Source organism: Cannabis sativa, chromosome 1, assembly GCF_029168945.1.
Source record: "Cannabis sativa cultivar Pink pepper isolate KNU-18-1 chromosome 1, ASM2916894v1, whole genome shotgun sequence".
In the NCBI taxonomy this organism is placed as follows: domain Eukaryota; kingdom Viridiplantae; phylum Streptophyta; class Magnoliopsida; order Rosales; family Cannabaceae; genus Cannabis; species Cannabis sativa.
In genome coordinates, this window is record NC_083601.1 from 27,228,512 (window position 1) to 27,244,505 (window position 15,994).

Genomic DNA, 15,994 nt, shown 5'->3' on the forward strand with positions numbered 1-15,994 from the left:
TTAAGAGTCTTTTTATTATAACTTTGATTTAATATTTTCTTTTTAAAAAAATTAATAATGATTTATTTATTTTATATAAAATATAGTTATGTAATAGAATTATTGATTGAACAATATTTTTTTATTTTTTACGCTAACGGAATATATTATTACTTAACTTAATATTCTTTATTAAGTTTATAGTATTATTATATATAGTATTATTATATATATTTAAAAATAAAAATTAAGTAGATATTTTATATAAAGAAATTTAAATTTGAATACTTAAAATATTATAGATATTTTTAATTTAGTTTAATTTTGAATAAAAATAAAAACTATCTAGATATTTTATATAAAAAATTATTTATTATATTTAAAAATAAAAATTATGTAAATATTTTATACAAAAAAATTTAATTTTAATTTAAATACTTAAAATAATGTAAATATTTTTAATCATATTTTTAATTTTATTGGTTTAACTTTAAATTAAAATGAAAGAAAATACTGCTTAATCGGGCACACAATAAATTACCTCCATATAAAATACATATATATAATCAGGGCAAAATAATATGATAGCTATAGCTAAAAAAAAGGGAAAATTTCATGGGCCACCTAAGTTTGGAAACTTTTTTCAAAAATAACGTTATTTTCATGAGTTAATTTTCCTGATTTATAGTTGCCGTTTTTTTTGTGGTAATTTTCTTTTTTAACGTTTTTTTTTATTTTGGGCTTGTTTCCCTAATTGTTCGACCCTTTTTTTTTTTGAAAAGCTCTCCTCTATTCGCGTGCGCGCGTGACTTTAGCCTGAGAAGCTACAGCACGTCAATCACGTAGAGTACTGATTGTATCACTTGTTTTCCTCTTTCATTATTTGTTCAGTTTTCACCTTCTTTTCATAATATTGTATCTCTTTCATTGTAATTTTTTTATTTTTATTTTTTATTTTATTTTTTGTTTTATAATCTGTTGCATTTTTTTGGATTTGTTGTTTATGTCGTTTGTTTTTTCTTTTCTATTTTGTTGATTTTTTTTTAATTTTTTTTTATTACTGATGTATTTTTGGTATTGGTTTAGTTTATTTTTGATTATGTTTTCTCTTGTTTTTTGGTTTTATCTTCAATGGAACTAAGGTTTTTTTTAACTTTTTTATTTTCATTTTTTTTTTTTATAATCTGTTGCATTTATAGATTTGTTGTTTTTTTCTTTTATATTTTGTTGATTTTTTTTTTTTATTATTGATGTATTTTAGTATTGGTTTATTTTTTGTAATTAGGTTTAGTTGCTAATACGCTGTCGATAATGGAGGTTAAGCTAAGAAGATCTCATCAATGAAGGTTATCAATAATGGAGTTCTCTGCACTTTGGCGATGGAGATTTTCCACTGTCGGAGAATTTTTTTAGGTTTTTTTAGTTTCGAATGAGCTTTAAAATGAAAATTGATGAATTTATATGTTTTCGTTGTAGATTGTGAATCATGCGCTTTGATTCTTGCATTTTAGGATTAGTTGTTCGTTTTCAGTTTGAAGGTTACGGTGAAGACGATGATGACGTGTCACGTCATTATCTATTTGATATATACTTTAACGTTATTTTTGTAAAAACTTTGCTAATATAGTATATTCCTAAAAAAATCCCAAAAAAACTATCTCATCCTTGATCAAGTATCAACAGCTTACCCTATCTTTGCAAATATAGGAAAAGTAAACTAACCGGGTCATATGTATCCTAAAATCTAATCATAAATTCTTTATCCAACCCTGTCCTCAGAAAAATTAATATTAATATTAATATTAATGTACTCAGAAATATATCTTAAATTTTAGATAGCAAATATTGTGATTTTTTTCATTTAAGAACATATATGTGTATAAATAAATTAATTCGAATATTAGCAAAATAAATAAATAAATAAATAATATATGGTGTTGGAATGTGATATATATTTGCTGAAACGAAATTAGTATATGACGGTAGCATTTAATATAAGTTTATTTTTTAATTTTTTGAAAATTTAATATATGCTGTAAAAAAAAGATAATAATTTTATATATGACTCATGGGAGATTTTTTTTTTTTGAACTCGACTCATGGGAGATTAAAAAAGATATATTTTGAGTTAAAAAAAAAGATAGTGATGATATATATATATTTTTTAAATGCTACTTTTTTTTTTTCTCAGCAATACTTTAATATCTTTATATATTAAAAGTTTCTATCTAACGACATTTCTTGGTTTAACATTCTTGGTTTAACAGAATATACTTAAAAATAAAAGAATATTCTGTTAAATTTAACGATTAGGTTTGATCTCCCGTTAAAAAATAAACCCAATAATTAAACCAAAAAATTAAACAATCTTTTAAATAAACAATCTTTTAAATATTAATAATCTCTTTTTAAATTAAAAAAATCATCTTAGCCACATATCTCTCTAACAAACTTATCTTGGGAGAATATTAATAATTTTTTTATTTATTTTTTAAAAAAGAAAAATATAGATAAAATATTTAGAAAAGATAATATAAAAGAAGATTGATTGTGTTGTATTAGAGATTTTTAGGCTTGGGCTTAAAAAAATAATAAAAAAAAAAAGATAAAATGGGCTGTAATTAGTATTTACCTTATATGTTTGTGCTTATTTTTAATAATTATACTATTAAATAATTATACTATTTTAATTATTAATTCAAATAAAAAACTAAAATATTAAATAAAACTAACACTACGTGGCTTGGCACGTAACAATCACCTAGTAGCCTTGATAATTACCAACATGCTAAAATAAAATTAATGTAACCTCCAACTACACATGAAAGCCTCCAACAATTTTCATTTTAAAAATTAATCTCAATAACAAAGTTAGCAACTTACCCCTTAAAAAATCTAACAACTTACCAAAATTTAACTTTAATTTTAAAATACAGGTTTCTTTTTTTAAAATATATATATATAATTTAGGTCTATTTCATATACCCAAATAGTAAAAAAGGAAAAAATAGATTTGAATTTTATTTTTTAATAGGTTTTTACAATTTAGGCTATTAAACGAGTAGCATGTACCAAAAATAACCAAGTTAAAAAGAGGCATTCAAGCTGTCCTAATCGATGTCTGAGTCCTCTGACTTGTGATTTATCTTCAAAGATTTTTTATTTTAGATTTAGATAATTTCATTAAAAATCTTTTTTTTTTTTTTTTTTTTTTTTTTATAAGTGGCCACCACAGAATGGTGGACCTTCTATAAAATCTTAAAAAACCACCTAATTAAAAAGTCCAACATACGTATCCAATATCAGAACCTAGGCTATATAATTTCACCAATTTGAGATGAAAAAAAAAGTGTTTGTTTTTGTGTTTGAGTTGGATTAGGATTAAAAGTGTTTGAAACAAAAGTATAAAACAAAGGGTACGTTCGGTAATTTTCCGTAAAAAGAAGGGTACCGTTGCTGCCTCGTTTTCCTCGTTCGTCTATATATAAAATCTCACTTCCTTCTTCTCCCAAATTTCAATTCCATTCTCTCTCTACTTCTTCTACTGCTCTCTCCTTCTCTCTCTAACTGTCTCCGATCCGCCGCTCACGGCTGATCCTAGACGGCCACCGCTGCTGCTTACCGATCTCCGTCTCATCCAGATCTATCATCTGTGTTTCGTATTCAATTTTCGTTATCGTAGTTTTTCCGGTGCCGGCGCTCGTTTCTGGTAATGCAAACTCTCTTTTCTTATGTGAATTTTTGTTCTTTTACGATATGCATGTCCTTTACTCTGGTAGATCGCATTCTGGTCCGCTTCAATTTGAATTTTTTCTTTGCTAAATTTGCATGACTACTCTATTTTAGTCGTTAGATTTTGTTTTCGGATCTCAGTCGATCGATTATATGTTTAAAGAATTCTAATGTTTTTCAAATTGGTATTGGTGCAATCGAGTTGTAGATCCAGATCGAAATTATTATGCTTTAGCTATTACGCGTTTTGCATGCTGTTTTGGCAGTCTTTTTTTACGGATCTGGTTCTCAAAATATGGAACCGAGTATAATGTATTTGTGCATGCTATGATGATTGGTGGACATTTATTAGATTGTTGATTGTTAATGGGTTGCATTTAATTGTTTTGTTGTGGGTGTAGATCTCCATACAAGGAGCGTGTTGTGATGGCGTCCTCCGTAGCTGGGGCCACAGGATGGTACAAAGGAAAGGTCAAAGCTGTCCCTTCTGGGGATTCCGTGGTGATTGTGGCCATGACCAACAAGCCCGGACCACCACCGGAAAAGACCATTACTTTAGCTTCTCTGATTGCTCCCAGACTGGTAAACAATCGCTACTGTTAATTGTCGTTTCCCAGATAGTAATTATCATTATCCTTGAAAGAATCCTGTTTTTGTTTTTCTTTTATAAATAAAAAAAACAAAATTTAGCTGCAATTTGTTCTGAGATAAATGTCTCTGTCATCTGTTTTTCCTTTGTACTAGGCTCGGAGAGGTGGTGTTGATGAGCCGTTCGCTTGGGACAGCAGAGAGTTTCTGAGGAAGCTCTGTATAGGAAAGGTGCTTAATTTTTATTTATGTCAGTTGCTGTTGGCTACAGGTTATGCTATACTAGTCAGTTCATAACATGCCCGTCACAATTTTTTTTCAGGAAGTCTCTTTTCACGTCGACTACACAGTACCGTCTATTGGGCGGGAATTTGGCTCTGTTTTTATAGGCAGAGACAATGTCGCAAAGCTGGTTGTTGCTGCAGGCTGGGCAAAGGTATAACCGTTATTCTTCTATAATTGGACACAAGATTCCATGCCCCAATATTTCCTGTAAAATCAGCTTAATCTTGTTATCAGGTCAGGGAGCAGGGTCAGCAGAAAGGGGAAGCTAGTCCTGACATTGCAGAGCTCTTGAACCTAGAAGAGCAAGCTAAGCAAGAAGGACTTGGTCGCTGGAGCAAGGTTCTCAATTAAATTCTTTCTCCAGCTTTATGAATAATTGATAATCTAATTTTCTAAGACAGTAGAAGTGTATACTTCTCTCCCTTTGAGGTTTCCCTCTTGTTTTACTCTCTGCTGACCCATAAACATTATTGTGTTCATGTTATGCAGGTTCCTGGTGCTGCTGAGGCATCCGTGAGGGATCTACCTCCCTCTGCTATAGGTGATCCTAGCAACCTAGATGCTATGGGTTTGTTGGCAGCAAATAAGGGCAGGCCCATGCAAGGCATTGTTGAGCAGGTTCGTGATGGTAGTACGGTTCGCGTTTACTTGCTTCCAGAGTTTCAGTTTGTTCAGGTGTTCGTTGCTGGAATCCAGGTAATTTACACTTCCATGTTCTATGTAAAAGTTCATTAAGTTATCTATAGACACGGCACTCTTTTTTCTGTGCATGTGTGTAGACTTTATTTTTACACTTTATCTTTATTGAATTAGTCTCCATCAATGGGAAGACGACCTGCACCTGAGCCTGTTATTGAAGCAGAAGTACCAGATGAAGCAAATGGAAATGCTTCTACTGAACCTCGAGGGCCACTAACATCTGCACAAAGAGTTGCAGCTTCAACACCTTCACCAAACGAAGGTGCTGATCCATTTGCTGCGGAAGCCAAGTATTTTACAGAGATCCGTACATTGAATCGAGAGGTAAACAGTGATTATATAGGTTTTCCTGCTGCACTTATTTTATTTTGCATCTAACTGGTGTGTTTTATAGGTTCGTATTGTCTTGGAAGGTGTCGACAAATTCAGTAATTTGATTGGGTCAGTGTATTATCCTGATGGAGAATCAGCAAAAGACCTGGCTCTGGAGCTCGTGGAAAATGTAATAACATATAATCATGGCTGCCAGCTGAACTTACATTGATATGTTATTATTTGCCTGGTTTGCTTTACTATCAATATTTTCTTCCTCTTTTTATAATGAATTTATTTTGAAGGGCCCATACTTAAATTCTTCTAACGTTTTCCATAGGGTCTTGGTAAGTATGTTGAATGGAGCGCAAATATGATGGAAGAAGATGCGAAGAGAAAGCTAAAAACTGCAGAACTTCAGGCCAAAAAAACCAGATTGAGGATTTGGACAAATTACATTCCTCCTGCTACAAACTCAAAAGCAATTCACAACCAGAATTTCACAGGAAAGGTAGGTTGACAGGCCTTTTTTACGTTGTGCATTTTTCCTTAAACAGTTTAATTTATAAGCCATTTCATTCTGCCCGGTGTGTGCATGTATATAATTTTTTGATGGTTTGCTCATCAGGTGGTTGAGATTGTTAGTGGGGACTGCGTTATTGTTGCAGATGACGCTGTTGAATTTGGAAGTCCTTCAGCTGAGCGACGAGTGAATTTGTCTAGTATTAGGTGTCCTAGAATAGGCAACCCTCGGAGAGATGAAAAACCTGCTCCCTATGCTCGTGAAGCAAAAGAATTCCTGAGAACTCGGATTCTGGGAAAACAAGTATGTCACTTGTTGTTGCACAATTCTTGATTATTATTATTATTATTAGAAATTGTCCTTCGAAGCCTTCTTTTTCTTTCAACTATTATTATTTCTATAATGATTATAATAAGTTATACTTGACACTTTTTTTTTTGTACATTATTTCACTTTTTATTCTGGTGGTTTTGAGCATTAATTAATGTTGGTCATATGTGAAGGTAAATGTACAAATGGAGTACTCTAGAAAGGTTGGCATGACTGATGCGCCTACAGCTGCAGCTGGATCTACAGATTCCAGAGTAATGGATTTTGGATCGATCTTTCTAGTTTCTCCTGTTAAGGCTGAGGGAGATGATATCCCAGTACAAGCCACTACTGCCAGCCAGCCAGCTGGGGTGAATGTTGCTGAGCTTGTGGTTGGGCGGGGCTTTGGAACTGTTATTAGGCATCGAGATTTTGAGGAAAGGTCAAATCATTATGATGCCCTTCTAGCTGCAGAAACACGAGCAATTGCTGGGAAGAAAGGAATTCACTCTGCCAAGGATCCTCCAGTCATGCACGTAACCGATCTTATTGCGGTGAGAGATTAAACTAATGCAAGGATCATGTATTTGTTAATATTTTCTCTATATAATTCTGTATCTTTCTTTTCCTTTTTCTAATAGGCACCATCAAAGAAATCGAAGGACTTTCTACCATCCCTACACAGAGCTGGGAGGATTCCTGCTGTGGTGGAGTATGTATTTAGTGGTCACCGTTTCAAAGTATTACTCCCAAAGCAAACATGCAGCATTGCCTTGTCACTTTCTGGTGTTCGATGCCCTGCTCGTAATGAACCATATTCGGAAGAAGCAATTGCTTTAATGAGGCGGAAAATAATGCAGAGAGATGTTGAGGTATTTCTAGTTTTCCTTTAGACTGGTGAAGTTCCCTTGCTTTGCTGGTTATCTACAGTATTAATTTTTTTTTCTTGTGCAGATTCTAGTGGAAAATGTCGATAAGACTGGAACTTTCATTGGATCTTTGTGGGAGTCTAAACACAATGTGGCAGTTGCACTTCTTGAAGCTGGACTGGCCAAACTTCAAAATTCCTTTGGCAATGACAGGATTATTGAATTCCACCTTCTTGAAAAAGCTGAGCAAGTTGCCAAAAAACAGAAGCTGAAAGTAAGAAGCAAACCACAAGTGCATATAGGTATCTTTTTCTGTTAATTTTCTAATCAATTTTTTTGTTACAGATATGGGAGAATTATGTTGAAGGGGAGGAAGTCTCCAACGGTGCAGCAGCAGTAGCAGCTGAAAGTAAACAAAAGGAAGTCCTAAAGGTTTGTTGTAGCACCATAGCTTTAGCAATTTAAGAGCATGATGAATTGGTTGGTAATAAACTTGCCTTCTTGATTGTATTTTCAGGTGGTGGTTACTGAAGTTTTGGGTGGAGGCATGCTGTATGTTCAGACAGTTGGGGATCAGAAGCTTGCACCCATTCAACAACAGTTGGCGGCCTTGAATATTCAAGAAGCTCCTGTGATTGGAGCTTTTAATCCTAAAAAGGGGGACATGGTTCTTGCACAGTTTAGTGCAGATGGTTCTTGGAACCGAGCTATGGTGAGTTGTGCTCTGTCTTGATATCTTGGCTCATCCTTTTCTTGTATTTGTTTCAAAGTTTTATCTCTGCTATTTGTGTTTGAGTTAAGCTTTCACCCCCTTTCTTTTTTCTTCCGTTGTGTATGAGTATATGATTCTGATTTAGAATTTACCGCACTGCTCTCCTTAGTACTGCTAGCAAAAATAATGCTATTGCCTGTTTCACTTTATTTTAACAGAAATTTGACAGTTCCAATATATATAGGAGAACTTCTAGCCTTAAGAAAAAACTCAGATCGTTTGTTTTGTATTCAACATTTGTTTCAATAAAATCTTCCTGGGGCCTATTTTTTTTTTTGTAAAGATACTTTTGCTTTCTTTTCGCTTCATAAGATCCGTTGTTAGAATCTACGGGATTTAGATAGCAATTAGGTGTGACGCGTAGAATGTGTGATCTTAAATATCAGTTTCATTTCATTTTTTAGGCTAGATCAAGTGGTAGGGTTTCTTTCTTTGTCTTTTTTTTTTGGGTGTGTGGTTGTGGGGTGTCGGGTGGGAGAATAATGGTTTGGGTTCAAATCTTCATGATGAAACCCAAATATTTTGAATTTAAGGTACAGGTGTATGTTTTTTCTCCAAGTAAATTAATCATGTCTTGACATATGATTTATCGATTCATGTATCTCTTGTGCTTATTGTTTAACGTTGACCTTGAAGATTGTCAATGGACCACGTGGAGCTGTTGAATCTCTTACGGACAAGTTCGAAGTGTTCTACATTGACTATGGTAATCAAGAGGTTGTTACCTACAAGCAATTGCGGCCTGTTGATGCTTCAGTGTCTGCTGCACCTGGCCTTGCTCAGCTCTGTAACCTTGCCTACATCAAAGTTCCAGGCTTGGAGGATGATTTTGGTGAAGAAGCAGCTGAGTATTTAAGTGAGCTGACTCTAAGTAGCTCTAAAGAGTTTAGAGCCAAGATTGAGGAAAGGGATGCTTCAGGGGGAAAAGTGAAAGGTCAGGGAACCGGACCAATCATTAGTGTTACTCTCGTCGCTGTTGATGCTGAGATCAGCGTAAACGCTGCCATGCTTCAAGTAAATAATCTTTCCTTTCCACTTGGTCTTTTTTATTGTAGTTATTGTTTCCATATTTTGGGGCACTGCTGGTTCTATGTCATAATCATATCATAAACTGAAAAACTGCTGATGTTTGTGAGTTTTGGAAATTGTGAATCTTAATATTTGCCACAATGGAACTTTCAGGATGGACTTGCTAGACTAGAGAAAAGGAGGAGATGGGGCTCAAAGGACAAGCAATTGGCCTTTGAGAACCTGGAGAAATTCCAGGAAGAAGCTCGAACTGGTAGGCGCGGAATGTGGCGCTACGGGGACATTGAGTCTGACGATGAGGACGCTCCCCCTCTTAGAAAAGCTGCTGGCGGCCGGCGGTAAATGTAATTTTAAGACCTGAAGAGGTATAGCTGAAACTTAGAAAAGAAAATTGTGTGGCCTAAAGTTAAGTTATAGTCATAATTATTCACACCTGGAGTCAGCTAATCGCACATGGAAAAGAGAAAATAAAACATATATAAAGGTGGTTGAAGCATGGACCTGCTTTAAGTTTTGTTTTAGTTTTGCGAATTTGTTTTTGTTAGATGAGAACAATTTTTTTTGCCATCGTGTCATAATAAAGGTGACATTTTTTTTGGTTGGTTCTTTAAATAAAACATTGTGCTTTTTAGTATGTTGTTTTGTACAGAGTTATTCGGTTTACTAGAGATTGAAAATAGACAAAAATAGTAATTCTCACTTAAAAAGGCATTTTTAATGTCGTTTTTGTGACTATAATTGTTACAGAACGTAGAACGTAGTGTAATTGTCACAGAATCACAGTGTCTGCTGAACCAAATCTTTTCCTTCAGAACCAGAAGGTTTTGATTTCAATTAACTGGGAATTTTTTTTTTCTTTCACCATCCGCACATCGTATTTCGAAGAATAACTGAAAAGTGAGTTTCACAAAGAATATGGAATTTGCGTTCGACATGTCTAATCCTATTATCATTCATGGATAAAACCACAGCCATCGCATTCATTAAAATCCCAAATTGACTGCTAGAATAATAAAAAATAAACCAATTGGCAGCTAAATCTCCTATGTTCTTGTTGTGTATACGGAAAAAAACATTCAAAAGCAATACAATAATAATTTTCAAAATCAATACAATAATAATCCGTGATCTCTCTTTAAAAGATATTTTATATTGAAAAATAATCAATAAAAAATAACTGATTCAATGAGCACCATAAGATTAATGAAACTATGAGTAAAATAGTTTGAATTAAATTGGACGAAGACCATGGTTTAGTTTTAAATTTATCAAAGATCATAATATCCAACCAAAACAATGGAGACTCGTAGAATAAAAATCAAAAAATTTCTTTTGGTCGTTTATTATTCAATCGCTCATCAACCCTCATGATCAACATTGGTTCGCAATCACCCACCTGGGCTTGGTCAACCACAACCACCACCACCATGGTATTCTAAAATCATAACAGCAAATGGGTTTTGGGAGAATTCAACAAACTATCCCACAAATCCAACATATAACCAAGATAGAAACAAATATGTACATACATACATTATTACTGAAAAAGAAAATGAAAGCCCAAAATCCCAAAGCGGCATTAATCAAACTCCAACAGACTTGAGAGTCTCAGCACGTGGAGTGTGAGCATAAGCATCTCCCCTAGTACCATCTTTAATGGAGTAATTCGCTTGGGGGTCTTGAACATGCGCCACTCTCCTAAAAAACGACTTGTGCAAGAACCTGTCAGCGCATTCCATCACGTACTCCGGCTCCGCCACCTCCGGCAAACTCTCTCGACGCTTCTTTTTCACGAACACGTTCGGACTATGCATCAGTTGTTGCTTGGCCGTGTGTAGCCCGATCATCAAGGCCACCCCAATCATCCCCACCGCCACGTAAACCGGCACAAAGTCCCCTTTTGGCCCTGCTGGTACAGGCTTCGATGCTTGCTTGTAGTCACCACTGAGCTCGGCTGGGTTGGCATAAGCCTTCATCTTTGGTGGGGTTGAGGTAGCTAGTCCTCTCAGTCCCTTAGCCATGGATTTCCAATGACCCTGCACATTTTGAGTAAACTTCATAGTCAAAAACACACATAAAAATATTCAACAACACACATAAACATAGTCAACAACACAAATGCATACCATTGCTCTAAGCGCCATGATCTAACAATACAGTAAACAAAAACAGAGTACAAGTGTCACAATCTTTCCTTCTTTCTTTGTGTTCAGATTTTTTCAAGTGGGCATACACTTGTACTTATACCAATTTAAGGTTATATGGGGTTGAAAGAAGAGCAACGACTTGTCTGTAACTGTTAAGAATCAAAGCAAAGCAATGGAAAGGGGAAGAGGGTTCTGGAGCCACGTAGTCCAATATAGAAGAAACGGGACACGTGTCACATCACAAAGGTGTACAGCGTCACATTGGAAGTCTGAAGAAGCAGCACGTCGCATCTTGTAAGTATTTTCTTCCTTATCCACTTCTTCACTCAATTTCATTTTTTTTAGAACCTTCTAATAAATTTTATAAAAGTAGAAGATTGAAATAAACTTGAAATCTCTCATAAATTAGCTGAATATAAGAACGCAGGATTTTTTCTTTTTCTTAGTTAAACAAATTAGTAAAAGCATTTTCTTCATTTTCATTATTTTTCCCATTACCTCTAATAAAGTCCATAAATATATTTTGTGCTCAATAAATTTTATAATATACGTATTTTGATAGAGATAGAAATAGAAATAGAAATACATATAAAAAGATACCTATATATTATGAACAATACTATCATTACTTTTTCACCTTTCTATATAATTTTTTGGTCAAATTTTTTCTCATAGTCATTTACGTTATAGTTATTTAAGACATCCGGCAAAATTTTAAGAAATTCGGAAAAGTTTAACATGTCAAAAACTACGTTCAAACAGCGTGTTGCACGCGTGACTATTTTATTTTATACGCGTGTAAAATAGACTGTTTGAACATTGTTTTCTATATTGTAAATTACTCCGAATTTTTCAAAATTTTGTAAGATATCTTAAATAGATCTAACGTACATGAATATGAAAAAAATTAGACTAAAAAATTCTTCTAGATGCCGAAACAAGTATAAGGGTGCATCAATACATCCATTTTAAGGGTGTGCATTATAGAATCACCCTATATGGTAATATTAATTTACTCTATTAAATCTGCTATTCAAATTAAATTTATTTTATGTTATATTGTTTAAAAATTATTTCCCAATTTAATAATTTTTATATGAATTTTGTTTATTATTTTTATTTCACCTTTGCTGAAATAATTTACTTATTTTCATTATATACACTAATAGTTATATTTGAGATATTAATTTTATTTTTATTTTAATACTGTATCTAATATTTTAATTTTTTGAGGCTTTTTTAAAGTATGATTGATCTCAGTATTTATTTTCATTTATTATTGATTGTATATAGTAAATCTATATTAAATAAATTTATTTTACATAGTTTTTTTAAAATTATTTTAATTATGACTAATATGGTTTTTTAGTTTTTTAGTTTTTATGGTTTTTGATTTTGTAAGGCAATATGTCTAGTTTTCTAAGTGGCTTGTTTTTTGATTTTGTAAGGTCAATATGGCTAGTTTTTTTGTATGGCCAATGTGGCTAGTTTTCTTTTGTACGGCCAATGTGGCTAGTTTTTTGGTTTTGTAAGGCTAGTATGGCTAGTTTTGGTTTTGTAAAGCTAGTATGGCTAGTTTTTGGTTTTGTAAGCCCAGTATGGCTAGTTTTAATTTTGTAATTAAGGCCAATATGACTTGTTTTAGTTTTGTAAGACTAACATAGATAGTTTTTGGTTTTGTAAAGTTATTATATGACTAGTTTTATTTTGTAAGGTCAGTTTGGTCTAATAATAACACATCAAATGTAGTGTATTCACCGTCAGCAATGAAGATGAGAATAAATAAGTTCTAGTATTTACATCAGAGAATTCTATGTGACTATTTATATAAAATTTCATATTTTATTTTATTTTTTAAGAGAAATTCCATATTTTATTTAATATTTTTTAAGTATTAATTTTCTCTTTATTTTGTAGGTGTTCTATTAATGAGGCGGAAGTGACAACTCTCAGTTTTGAGGTTCCTTTTCAATTTTCCAGGCAGAAGCAGTTGCGTTACTAGTAGAGTTTTACGTTGGGCTCAAGATGTGAGACTTCCCGTGGAGAGGGTTCTTTCTGATTCACTTCCTTTGGTCTCAACTTTGGAGGGTCAGATAATGTATTTGCTTGAACTGGGGGTTATCTTTTCTGATATTAAAGTTTTATTGTCTAGTTTTTTTGGAGCATCTCTCTCATGTTAGCCACAACTTTATTGTTGAGGCTCATTGATTGGCTAAGCATGCCCTTAGGATAGACAATGAACTTTCTTGGATGAAAGAAACCTCCCCACCTTTTGTGTAACTTTTGTTACTCTTGTTATTTTAACCTTTATCGGTTACCCCAAAAAAAAAAAAAGTTTTAGGTGAGAGTGAGATTCGTTATTCGCTACTTAAAAGCTGGAACAAGTTGAAGATTGTTGAATTGGGAGACCAAGTTATTATACACATATTTAGGTAGAATGTCTGAAATTGGTATCTTTACATGCAATATTCAAAATTGAATTTATCTCATCAGTTTGGGGATGCAATGTATCCCCAGCAACAAACTCATGAGTAACTCCTTCCAATCGAATCAAACTACAACCAGCATTCTTCTTCACTTTCTTGGACTCCCTCCACCTCCTCACCTTCACCACATCCTCCCACTGCTCAGCATTCGCATACACACTCGCCATGATCGAATACACACCGCCATCGTCCGGTTTCAGCTTCATCACACGCTCTGCTGCTTTCATAGCAACCCCAACATTCCCATGAAGCCTACAGCCTGACAACAGCCCACCCCACACGAACACATCACCCCCCATTGGCATCTTCCTAATCATCTCCATTGCTTCTTCTATCAAACCAGCCCTACCAAGCAAATCAGCCATGCATCCATAGTGTTTTTGCTCTCTACAAACATTGTACGTACATTCCATGTCATTGAAGAGCTTTCTGGCTTCATCTACCAGACCAGCATGGCTGCAACCCACCAACACTCCCAGAAAGCTAACCCCATCTGGTTTAACTCCCGCTTCAATCATTCTAGTGAAATAGTTTAGTGATTGCTGGCCAAGACCGTGCATTGAAAACCCAACTAGCATGGCATTCCACGTACATAAATTTTTGTCTAAACTCGAGTCAAATATCTCTTTCGCAAGCTCAATACAACCACACTTGGCGTACAAATCGACCAATCCTGTAGTTAAGAAGGAATCTAGACGAATCCCATTTGTAGTAATGTAATCGTGTATAGTGCAACCTCGTTCTAAATCACCCAACTGGGCACAAGCAGAGAGAACCGAAACCAAGGCAATGTTATCCGGACGAATATCCAATTCAAGCATTTGATAAAAGAGCCGAATTGTCTCCTCACACTGATTACTCTGTGCATAACCAGCTAAGATGGTACCCCAAGAAACAGAGTCTCTCAGGTGCATTTCGTCGAACACTTTACGGGCACCCGAAATTTCACCTGCTTTAGCAAACGCATCGATTATTGTGTTGTAAGAGACAATATCCCTGAGTTGAGGATCCTCATCGAATACCCGGCACGCGTCAGAGAGGCATCTGCAGACGGAGTAGACACGGATGAGAGCGTTGGAAACAAAAGAATCCTCCTTGAAGCCAAACTTAAGGGACTGGGAGTGAAGAGCTCGGGCTATGGAAATGGCGCCGGTATTCTCGGTGCCCAGCTGAGCGCAGGCCTTGAGGACAAAGGGGAAGGTGTGAAAATCAGGAGAAAGGGAGAGTCGACGCAAGCGGGAGAAGAGGATGAGAGCTTGGAGCGGTGAGGAGAAGAGAGAGTGAGCTCTGATGATGTTGTTGAATGAAAAGGTAGATGGGTTTTGAATGAGGTTGAAAATAGAGAGTGCGTAGCTCAATCCAGTCACTTTGCCATTACTATTATTATCATTATTGTTGTTGTTGTTATGAAAAAGTGAAGTTGCAGAAAAGAGGAAAGTGGTGAGCAATAAATGGGTATGAGAAGAAGAGAGGAAGCCGGTGACGATGGAGTGAGCGTGAAGTTGGTGAAGTTGTTTGAGAGTATTACAGTGATTCAGTATCACTCTACTGACATTGCTGTTATTATTATTGTTCATAGAAGTAGCTCTGAGTAAAATGAAAAGAAAATACCCTTTTGTTTTTGGGGTTCCCTTTCTCATTCCCACCATGGTTTTTCAGTCCAAAACTCCATGGATTTTTCCTTCAATCAGTTCATTGATTGAATTGAAGAACAAAATACTGAAAAACAAAAGCGTGGACGGCAGGATTCGAACCTGCGCGGGCAAAGCCCACATGATTTCTAGTCATGCCCGATAACCACTCCGGCACGTCCACCTTGATGCTACTATGCTCGTTATACTTTATATAAACGTATTTTCTAGATTTTCCTTTTAAGTTCATTATATATATAAATATATATATTTTTTTTAAAAAAAATAGTAATATTATTTTATTTTAAATATTAATTGGGCATATAAAATTGTCTCATGTGAACAATAAATACAGTGTGTAGAGATAGAAATAGTAAATTGCTAACAAAATACGAATTTAAAGAGTTTTACCGTCAAAAAATAACTTTAGAGAGTTAATTGCTAACGAGGTAAAACTTTCAGAAGTTTTGCTTCCTACAACTTCTCTCATTTGGAGAGATTATAATGAGCTAGATTATTTGTGATTATAATAAGCTAGATTATAACATTACCAGAATCTTAACAACTCATAACACTTTAAAATTTATAATTTACTAAACACTGAGCTAATTTTTTTTTTCGCAGTCCTGTTAC

At 34.3% G+C, this 15,994-nt stretch overlaps 3 protein-coding genes and 1 non-coding gene across 4 annotated transcripts; 1 reads left to right on the top strand and 3 right to left on the bottom strand.

Moving 5' to 3' along the window:
* The first annotated feature begins 3,272 nt into the window (after nt 1-3,272).
* On the top strand, nt 3,273-9,731 carry LOC115705699 (ribonuclease TUDOR 1). Its single transcript, XM_030633102.2, has 17 exons — nt 3,273-3,688; nt 4,113-4,293; nt 4,456-4,530; nt 4,622-4,735; nt 4,819-4,923; nt 5,074-5,280; nt 5,398-5,607; nt 5,678-5,785; nt 5,936-6,106; nt 6,224-6,421; nt 6,622-6,981; nt 7,069-7,299; nt 7,382-7,570; nt 7,642-7,728; nt 7,814-8,008; nt 8,705-9,082; nt 9,251-9,731. Exons 2-17 carry the CDS (start codon nt 4,138-4,140, stop codon nt 9,437-9,439), a joined length of 2,973 nt encoding a protein of 990 aa, XP_030488962.1. The 5' UTR covers nt 3,273-3,688; nt 4,113-4,137; the 3' UTR covers nt 9,440-9,731.
* Nucleotides 9,732-10,409: 678 nt separating this feature from the next.
* Nucleotides 10,410-11,422, bottom strand: LOC115704807 (uncharacterized). The gene is made up of 2 exons (XM_030632014.2): nt 11,224-11,422; nt 10,410-11,133 (listed from the first exon to the last, which is right to left on the bottom strand). Exons 1-2 carry the CDS (start codon nt 11,239-11,241, stop codon nt 10,681-10,683), a joined length of 471 nt encoding a protein of 156 aa, XP_030487874.2. The 5' UTR covers nt 11,242-11,422; the 3' UTR covers nt 10,410-10,680.
* Nucleotides 11,423-13,607: 2,185 nt separating this feature from the next.
* Nucleotides 13,608-15,582, bottom strand: LOC115704447 (pentatricopeptide repeat-containing protein At5g61800). The gene has a single exon (XM_030631656.2). The coding sequence runs from the start codon at nt 15,377-15,379 to the stop codon at nt 13,673-13,675; it is 1,707 nt and encodes a 568-aa protein (XP_030487516.2). The 5' UTR covers nt 15,380-15,582; the 3' UTR covers nt 13,608-13,672.
* TRNAS-AGA (transfer RNA serine (anticodon AGA)) lies at nt 15,464-15,545 on the bottom strand. The gene has a single exon. It is a non-coding gene; the product is annotated as a tRNA-Ser (tRNA).
* Nucleotides 15,583-15,994: the final 412 nt, after the last annotated feature.